The sequence below is a fragment of the Olea europaea genome, chromosome 3, assembly GCF_002742605.1.
Source record: "Olea europaea var. sylvestris chromosome 3, O_europaea_v1, whole genome shotgun sequence".
Classification (NCBI taxonomy): Eukaryota; Viridiplantae; Streptophyta; class Magnoliopsida; order Lamiales; family Oleaceae; genus Olea; species Olea europaea.
In genome coordinates, this window is record NC_036239.1 from 12,137,281 (window position 1) to 12,147,839 (window position 10,559).

Sequence of the window (10,559 nt, forward strand, 5' to 3'; positions counted from 1 at the left end):
TTGAAAGACTTACATATATATGTCAACAAAGACAATTATTGAAAAAATCAGGAAAATTAACTAGAATATGCTGTGAAGATATGGAAAATACTATACAATGGGGATGTAATCTTGAAAGAGTGGTTAACAAAAGAAAATATAAAAATAAAAAGTTTAAAAAATTTATAAATTTCAATAAAAAAAAATATATAAAACTTAGAAGAAGATATTATAAAAGAAAAAATAATTCATATGGTCAACAGGAAAATAAAAATTATAAGAAAAATAAAAGTCAATGTAAATATTGGAATTGTAGGGAAATATGTCATATATGCCCTGATTGTAATAAAAAAAATTAAAATATCACGAAAAGAATATTTGAAAATATAAGATGAATTAAGTGAAATATCGGATAATGATCAATATTATAATTAAGAAATATATATAAGTAAAACAGATGAAGAATCAAAATCTAAATAAAGAAATATAGAAAATAGAAAATAATAATATAAATATCCAAGAATATGAAAGAATAGAATGTTATGGATTGAAAGTCACTTTTGGAAAATGCAAAAATTATCTTTGGATTTAAAAATAGGAAAATTAAGTTTTAGATAGAATTTGTAAAAAAGAAAGGATAGCAATAAATGAAAATCATAAAATTGAAAAAACTATAGATGTAATAATATTATGCAACCAGGTGATCAACTAATGACTATAAAATATAGTGTTTTGTTTACATTTACCAATTCTAATTATGGAAATATTTATTCCAATAAACCATATATTGAAGTACATAAAGAATGTAAGGATATTAGCAAAATAATACAACCAAATAAACAAATAAGTTTAATCCAGAAGAATATGAATTTAGTATAACAAAAAATAAATCTGAAATAACAGAATTAAATGAAGGGGAATATTCTAATGATATAATATTTAAGGATGAAAAATTAATCAAAAGATCAAAAAGTCCTAGAATACCAAATAAAAACCAATTAGAAGAATTTAGTAATATAAGAGAAATAAAACTTTACAGAAATGCTGAAAATATGAAAATAGAAGGAGAATGTTTTAATGGAAGGGAATATATAAATGGAACAAACATATTAATTGATACATGAGCTAGTGAATGTCATATAGTTTCAATCAGAAATAAAGGCTTAATAACTCATAAAACTGAATCATATAGATATGTAAATTTTGATGGACAAGTACATATTACAGATTTAGAAGTTAAAGTACTAATAAAAATAGGAGGAATAATCTTTTAGTACCATGTTATATAGATAAGAGTATGAATATAAACCCTCATATACTTTTAGGAATGAGTTTTTTGAATACATTAGAAGATTATAGTATAAAAAGAGAAGGATTATACATAGTTCATAATGGACAAAATATATTATGCAAAAAGAATAAAATGAATAATTAGATAAGTTTTCCATTAGCTGTATATATAAAAGTTACTATTGTAGAAACAAACATAACAACTTGTACTTTAATAGACACAGAATGTGATATAACAATATTTAAAAGTTTTCTGATAAAATCATGGAATAATAATAGTAATATAAAAATAACTGGAGTTATAGGAGAAAGTACCCAAATAATAAATAGTGTTGATAAAGTTAATATAATTTTTGGAAGCAAACAAGTTACAATAAATAAAGTATATATAAATATAATAAATTAGAATGCGATATATTATTAGGAAATGACTTTATACAACAATTTCAATATTATAAACAAAATAATTATATGATAATGTTACAAACACATTGCTCACACTTATTAAAAATTTCAAGAGAATTTAGACTTTATAGAATTCAGTTAGCCTAGCGTGGTGATAAATAGGAGAAAGAAACTAATTATATTTAATAAAACAAAAAACAAAAGAATATCTATAAAAAAAAGTCCTAAAAACAAGACTAGAAACGAGGATAGAAAAAATGAACAATTAGAAAAAGTTTATGGAGAAAATTCATTATTATTTTGGAAACCACATCACCCTAATGCCAAAATAGAATTAACAAAAAATGTTATAATAAGAGTTAGACCAATAATGTATATTATAGAAGATATACAAGAATTAAAAAATCAGATAAAAGAATTATTAGAACACAAACTTATTAGACCTAATAATGGACCTCCTGGTTATGAAACATTCTGGACAGGTTAGAGGAAAAACTATAATAGTTATAAATTATAAAGAAATAAATAAATTTACTAAATTTGATGGATTTTTTTTACCAAATAAAGAAGTTTTAATAAACCTTACAAAAGGAAAACAATATTATTCTAAGTTTGACTGTAAATCAGGATTTTGACAAATAAAAATAGAAGAAAATAGTGTACAATATACTGTATTTAGCACACCTTAAGGGAAATATCAATGGTTAGTAATGTTATTAGGATTAAAAAACGCACCACAAATATATCAAAGACAAATGGATAATATATTTAAAAAGTTTAATAAATTTCTAATTGTTTATATAGATGATATATTAATATGTTCTAATAGTAAAGAAAAATATAGAAATCATTTAATCCAATTTATAAATGAATGTAAACAAAAGGAATTATACTTTTTAAAAAGAAATCTATAATAAAAAAAACAAGAAATGAATTTTCTTGGATTATTAATAGATAAAAGAGGAATAAGATTGCAAACTCATATATCTAAAAAAATAAAATGTTTTTCAGATACATTAGAACCCAAAGAACAAATACAAAAGAAGAATATAAAAATTTACCAAAATTAAGATTATCAGATGAAAAAGATAATTTGATTGTTAACACTGATACCTCAGATAAATATTGGGCAGCAATATTAAAAACAAATTTAAATGAAATTTGTAGATATTTAAGTGGAACTTTTAATCAAGTAGAAATAAATTATACCACTCATAAAAATGAATTACTAATAAATATTAGAGGAATAAAAAGTTCTCATTATTCTTATTATCTAAGAAATTTACTATTGAGACTGATAATTCTCAAGTTACAGGATTAGTTATGAATAAACTACCATCAAAACCTCAATACAGAAGGCTCCATAGATGGCAAGCTTATTTAACATTTTATAACTTTGGTATAATTCATATTAAAGGTGTAAAAAATTTTCTTGCAGATTTTCTAGAAGAAATATAGAATTTGCTGATGGATAAAGTAAGAGCTATGAAATTATATCAATCTATCCTACATATGCAAAAAAGGAAAGATTTTCTTAAAGAGGAACCTGAAAACATAAATACTGGAGCAACACAAATCTCAGAGATGTTCAACTCAAATATAAAAATATTGTTGAATATCGCTACTGAGTATTATAAAAAAACCATAGAACTCAAAAATCAAGTTGATGCTATTGCAGCACAACTAAAAGATATAATGTCTGAGACAGATATATCAAAGAGCTCAGAAATGAGTTTTTCAAATCAATACCAAACATGGACAGTTGGGAGCAGCAGCAAACCCAGACGTGACACCATACCAATTGATAAAAAAAGAGATTCAATATCAACCAAAAAAGTTGGGATAAAAAAGATTCCAAAACTATCATTATCATAAATCAAGACCAGGATGATATGATCCATTTAGATCCAAAAGAAGAAGAATATATCAAAATAGTAAGAATCGTTTATGAAATAAAAATAAGTGATTCATATTTCATCTCTCCAAGAAATAATGTTTATCCTAGAGTGACAGTCATGAAAGGAGGAGACTCCTCATTCATAAAGATAATTGCAGACTATGAATTTCTGGATTTGATATATCCAGGAAAAGATTTGATTGAAAATATCAAAATTTAATGAAATTTTCATAAAAGAAGTATCAAAATTTATCAAAGGACAAAGAATATATTTGAAATTTTATTCAATAAGTCCTGAATATGATGGAATTGTTTATTATTCGATTGAACTGTAATTTCAATTGGGTATGTTGCAACCAACTTCCAAATAGATATTATAGAAAATGATAAAAAGACCCCAAAGATGACCAAGTCAAGGATCAGGCATAGAAGAGTACTTGGAATCAAAGCTATATACAATATTGCCAAAAATTTTTATGATAAAAAATTCTCATGTTTATGTTAATATCAAAATTGGATGCTAGTTTCAAATGAAGGAATTGGAAAATAAAAATTTTTGAAAGATTATATTATGAAATTCGACATACATCAATTTCTAGGATGTCCTACCACTATCAATGAATCTTGTCAGCTAAGAGATTGTCCCAACTACATGTAAAGACATAAAGAAAAGAGGACAATAATACAGGGGAAAGATGCTTTTTAGATAAAAAGTTGAAAATGCATGTGAAGATGTAGACCATAGGAGAACAATAATAGAAAGGCATATGCACCTTTTCAAAATTTTGATGTATGCAATGATTTAAATAAATCAATAATAGAGCCTCATAAGTTTGTATAAATAGATGTATTAGGAAAGGATTGGATAGCTTATTTCGGAGTTGGAAATCAATATCCATTCTAAAACTATCTTTTGTTCAAAATTAGTTTTTTTGAAAACCTTTTGTACCAAATAGAAACCTTGTATAAATTTTTATAGAAATAAAATTCCAAAATTTTGATACCAATATGAGTTTTTAAATTTTTATTCTCATAGATTCTTGAAGGATCTAAAGATAATTTCTTTCTTATTTAAGCAAAAAAAGAGTTTTTTTTTTTTTTAATCAAAATCTATAGATTTATTCTTTGAAATTGATACATTGAGAGTAGGAAGCTGAAATAGTAAAAATCCTGTGAAGGCAAGAGGTCGTTAAAGGAAGCAGTTTATATATTCAGAACTCAAAGGTCATTCGATTCTAAGAATAAAGATCCATATCAGAATTAATGTAAGACTATTACTTTTTGCTAAAATTTGAACGAATCTTTTTAAAATCTCAAAAAATCAAAGGGATTAATCGTTTATTTGATGATTATTTGTATGATTAAATGTCAGGATATACTATTAAAGGATGAGATAATTTATTAGAAAAAATGTTAGAAAAAATAAAAAAATATTTTTTCTCAATTAGAAAATATGAATGCATAATATAATATATTAAATAAAAAATATGAACAATATGTTGTAGATTATTCCAATTTATTAGATCATAGAATGTATTTATATTCAAAAATTCAAAAAAATTATAATTTAAAAAGATTGAGATATATTGTGCAATACAGGAAGAATTATTTATCAAGGGTAATAACTAATAATGGCTTTCCAATGACAATAAATAGTAATAGACCAAATAAAAATATCTCCCCTAAATTATTAATCACTCGGAGTCACGAAAACCAAACCCTAATCGAAACTATGGTGTGCATCAGGAAAGCAACAGTAGATGATCTGTTGGCTATGCAAGAATGTAATTTGTTCTGCCTGCCGGAAAATTACCAGATGAAATACTATTTTTACCACATACTCTCCTGGCCGCAGCTTCTCTACGTTGCGGAGGACTACAATGGCAAAATCGTGGGCTATGTTTTGGCCAAAATGGAAGAGGAGAGCTCCGAGTGCCATGGCCACATCACCTCGCTTGCCGTGCTCAGGACGCACAGGAAACTCGGCCTCGCGACTAAGCTCATGACTGCTGCCCAGAATGCCATGGAACAGGTTAAATGGGTTATTTTGATTGCTTCCATTTTACGCATTTTTGGCTTTCCCCATTGGGCCACCCCGAAATTTCTGAAATTATTTTATTTTTTGTTTGTTTTTGTTGTTAGTATTTAGGATTTGCATTTGATTTTTACCTTTTGTGTATCTTAACTCTCTTTGACTGATTATTGAGATGCTATTCTTGCATTTGCCAGTGAAAGGTGGGTTTTTTTTGTTGTTGTATAATTCGACTTGTATACTTTTGGTGTGCATAATCGATTACATCCCCTCACAATTATGTACACCGTTTGTGTACATGTCACCCTTTTTTATTTTGTGTTACCCCGAGCTTCTGGATATCCTGTTTTCTCTTTGGCTGTTTTGTTTCTGCAATGGTCCATTTGTTTTAATTTTTAATTCATTTTTTCTCCCGTTCGTACTGTGGATTTATGGTTATATGTGAATTTGATGCACCCAAGTTTAATATTGTCTTGATGTGTTGAATAGGTTAATTTTGCTGGTTTAGACTCAATTCTTCATTTGTTTATCTGATTATGAGTGTTATTGTATTCAATTTTTCTTGTTGTATAATCTTGTTATTTGTTTATATTAACTGGACTGTGACTGGTTGGGGACTTTGGACCCTTTTGCAAATCCTTGTTTAACGTCCACATGATGTGTGTTCTTGATTCTTGTTGAGCCGTCTATACAATATTGATAATTCAGTGGTCTGCTAATGTAAGAATCAGATGATTCTTTTAGTATGGGTATCTGGAAATATTTGGATGTGCTTGTATAATTTTTAGTGAGGAAACAAACTTTTGATCTTTTCCCAGGGTATGCAGTTGTACAAGTTTTAATAGCATAGGTTGTGTCAAAATGCTTGTATGATTGTTTGTTCATTATGTTACATATTTTGATTTTATATCTGCCTTGAAAAAAGTGAGTTTACATCGTTATTCATTATCAATTTCTTTTCTGCTCAACAAGAAATTTGAGTTCAACGGACTGGAAGTCTTTTTCAAGAAAACTCAGTTATTCAGTTTTTGCTTTCACGAGGATCTATATATAAACTAGGATTCACCTTGGTTGATGTTGGTATTGAACTCTGTCAACTAACACGCCCTTATTTCTTTCTTGAAAAGGTGTATGGTGCGGAGTATGTGTCACTTCACGTAAGGAAAGGCAATAAGGCTGCATTTAATTTGTATACAGAGACATTAGGGTATACAATTCATGACGTGGAAGCGAAATACTATGCAGATGGGGAGGATGCATATGATATGAGGAAGCAATTAAAGGAGAGGAAGCATCATCACCATCACCACCACCATCATCATGGTGGTGCATGTTGTTCCGGGGATTTGAAGCCTGGTGAGAAGGCTGCATCAACAGAAGCCAAAGCAGAGTAATGGTAAAGTATTCAGGATTTGGATTTTATCATGTTACTTATTATATTTACTATATGAAAGAAAGTGTACCAATGAAGTTTCTTTTTTCAGTGGAAGTTCAAATAATCTTGATGGACATATATATTTATGGTAATTTTGTTTTTGAGTTTTGAAACTATCACTTTTTGCTTACTGAAAAATTTAGGTGGGGAATGCTATATTTGGATTTTCGTGTTTAAGCGTTTAGCAATTGGCTATAATAGACATGCTTCTTTCGTTGTGGTTATGCATTTTGAGTTTATTTTACACTTCGAAATAACAATGAAAGGACACGGACTTCGTTCTTAGGTATTCACTATTTTTGGAGTTCATTGCTGCTTCACACAATTAGCCTGAGATGTAAATTTATGACTGGAAATCTTTGTTTATTCAATGAATTGCTAGTCTCGACCAATATTTGACAAGCAATGAATATGGTAGGATTTTGTTATCATTGCCAATGATGTTCAAAGGTAATATGATGTCTTTGATCTTGTTTACTGTTCATGTCTTAAGAGAACTTATAAGATGTCTCTTTATTTTAATGGCAGTTTTTCCCATATCATTTTCTTGAAGTGTACGTGTGGTAGAAGACTAACCCTAATTCACTAATATATACAATGTTGCCTGGAAAAGGGATACCTCTAATCTACATATTCCCAACATTCTCTCTGTTCCTCTTTGATGCCGGGATATACGTTGTAGCTTGGGCCATCCAATTCTTCTGTATTGAAGTGGGCTTTAGAAACTTCTCATAATAAACACAACAAAGTAGCAGTAATTTAACTAAAAGGAAGAGAAACATGTGTGTAACTTACAAAGATGAGAAAGGAGAGAGAATGAAGTCAGTGAAGAGAATGGAAGATACGTGGCTAGAGGTGTAAAATGTGTTAGGTCTCTTGAACCGAGACTGTGTTTAGTCCTATAAGAGTCCGGTTGGAGAGGTGGTCATGTCGGTTTTTAGCCCGTGTTTCGTTTGAGCTGCTCTTTTATGTTTCAATGGTCTTACCATTTTCTAGATTGAGACATCTCTAACTGTGGTGTAGCATTTGTTGAACAAAGAAAATAGAGATGATAAATTGGCTAACATTACAATTCATAATTGAAATAAATTTATTTATAATAACTCTAGATTCATATAAATCAAGATTAATCAAGTCTACTTTGTTATTGGATTTGGGAAAATACTTTGGAGAGGAAAAGTTTCTTAAAATTAAGCATCAATTCAGATTTCTAGCCATCAATACAACACCGAACAGTGTTAGGAATTGGAATTCGAGAATCCAAAGGAGAGTGGCACTTTGATCGCAAAGATGGATTCATTTCAAACAATTTGGAGTCCCAAACATCATCACTGCTTATGCATGACCCAAAAAAAATGCCTAGAATTGAAATAAGTCGCGGCTGAATAACATAATTTTAGAAAATTATGTATGTCTTGACACATTTAGAGCACATGAAACTGTCATATTGTTGCTCCACTTAATCATGAACTGGTTAATATATTTTGAGATACTTTATTGCTAACTTGAGTATTTTATAGGGGATAGTTTGGATACCTAGTTTTGTTTTTCAAGAAATAGAATTTATTGTTGATTCTTGTTAAGGTTATACTTAATTTAGATTTAGGTTGGTATTGATTTTGAAAGTGAAACTAAACCAATCTTCACAAATGCATATTAATCTTATATTTGTTGTTGGTGCAGTGATGAAGTGAACTGAATGACATGCGATCGATTTTAAATTTATTAAGAATTAACGTAGTATGTCATTGTATGAATCAAGTAACACCTCTTTATCTCGCAAAAAATTTAAATGAGAGAAGCTTATAATTGTTATAAATTATATATTAATAAGTGAATGATTATTATATCCTTAGCGCCCCAATTTTCTTTTCTATAATATACGACATTGATTTTCAATAATAGACATACAAGTTTATCGATTTCTATGTTATTATTTACTTTTTCCTCTAATTAACAACATGTTATTAACACGAAGTTCTTGCCAATTGAGTTAACAAAATTTATTCTTCGTTTTGCTAATGAATCTCTAACGAAGTTGAGATGGTAAAACAATATCTATTTTGTTCAAAAAAAGATATGATGTTTTAACCAAGTTTATAAAGAAATTCTTGTTCAAAGAAAATGTTAATATTCTCTTACGTTTGAATTGTATAAAAAAGTGTTAAATGTTATATTGTTACATATATGTCTACTTCCTTAGTACTATATTCTAGAAAATTAATGTATTATAATTCTTGAAGATGTAACGGTCAAAATCAAATACTCCAAAAGAATACTGTGTCCTCTCTCTTGATGTTTGAATCTATATTAAAACAATATCTTGGAGGATTAATACTTTTTAAAAAAAAAAAAAAAAATTGTAATTTTTGAAGAACTACAAAATTTATACGTGTTAATTTTATGTAAAAATATTGTATTATTTATCTTGAAAGGGTGCAAATATTATAAGATAATTTATTTTTTTTAAAGAATATTATATAGTTATTCTTGAATAATCATAATTTTATACACTTTATTTGAATCTTGCATTGATCTTGAAGAATTATAATTTTGATTAAAATGTTCCTAAAGAAATAAAAGTTTTTTTATATCAATAGTCTACAAAAATATTGTCTTGATACTTTGAAATAAACAGAAATTATAAATCAATACTCTTAAATAATATTGTATTGATCTTGAGAACTAATTTTATATAGATCAGTATTTTTGAAAAATATATCAAGGATCCAGAAGAAGCATAACTTGATAATTGATAAAAAATAAAAATAAAAAATCAAACGTTTTAGGTGCAATGATTGCTAAGCCCCTGTTTCGCCCTCGTTACGTGGAAAAATTAATGGGTGGAATAATATTTTTTTGAAAAATGAGTGGTTGAAAATGAAGGAAAAATTTTCGATTTACGTGTAATATTATTTTATGAAAAATTGTGTGATTGAAAATAGAATAAAGAAAAATGAAATGTAATGTAATGAAAATTAATGGGGCTCAAACAGGTGCTAAATGTTTATCATATATTCTATGAATCCTTTAATTTATTATTATTATTTTTTTTTTGAACTAAATTATAGAAGGGAAAATAATATAATGCTATATATTATTTAAACCCCTCAAAAATTTTATTAGTTAATCACTGTATTAAAGTTAATTATGTAAGGGTGCCATGTGAATCGATGATTACATATGAATTCTTCATGAAGGTGTATGTATCTATACATGAATAAGGGGTGAAAATGGTCATTTTATTTTGTGTGTGTAGTATGTGATATTGTTCTGTATCAAAATTCATGGACATGTAAATCTCATGATATTTATTATTTGCTATCTTTCTCAAGTGGCTTTTTATCATGGAAAGATAAAATATTTGGCATGCTATTCTACTAACGATAGTGAGTCCAAATTTCAAATCTTTTAGTAATTAGCTAGTTGGAATAAGGGTTGAACATTTTATTGTTAATGGTTTAGCAAATCATTTAAATGCCTCCAATCAATCGCAAATCATTAATATTGAGCGCAAAAAA

At 27.6% G+C, this 10,559-nt stretch overlaps 1 protein-coding gene across 1 annotated transcript; it reads left to right on the forward strand.

Moving 5' to 3' along the window:
* Nucleotides 1-5,233: 5,233 nt before the first annotated feature.
* On the forward strand, nucleotides 5,234-7,215 carry LOC111386334 (N-terminal acetyltransferase A complex catalytic subunit NAA10-like). The gene is made up of 2 exons (XM_023010801.1): nucleotides 5,234-5,603; nucleotides 6,731-7,215. The coding sequence occupies exons 1-2, from the start codon at nucleotides 5,304-5,306 to the stop codon at nucleotides 6,995-6,997; spliced, it is 567 nt and encodes a 188-aa protein (XP_022866569.1). The 5' UTR covers nucleotides 5,234-5,303; the 3' UTR covers nucleotides 6,998-7,215.
* Nucleotides 7,216-10,559: the final 3,344 nt, after the last annotated feature.

What these genes read in the sequence shown, in the direction of transcription:
- LOC111386334 (XM_023010801.1), top strand. Translation starts at nt 5,304, where the DNA reads ATGGTGTGCATCAGGAAAGCAACAGTAGATGATCTGTTGGCTATGCAA. An exon ending in CCCAGAATGCCATGGAACAG is followed by an intron (nt 5,604 to 6,730) that starts GTTAAATGGGTT and finishes TTTCTTGAAAAG; the next exon opens with GTGTATGGTGCGGAGTATGT.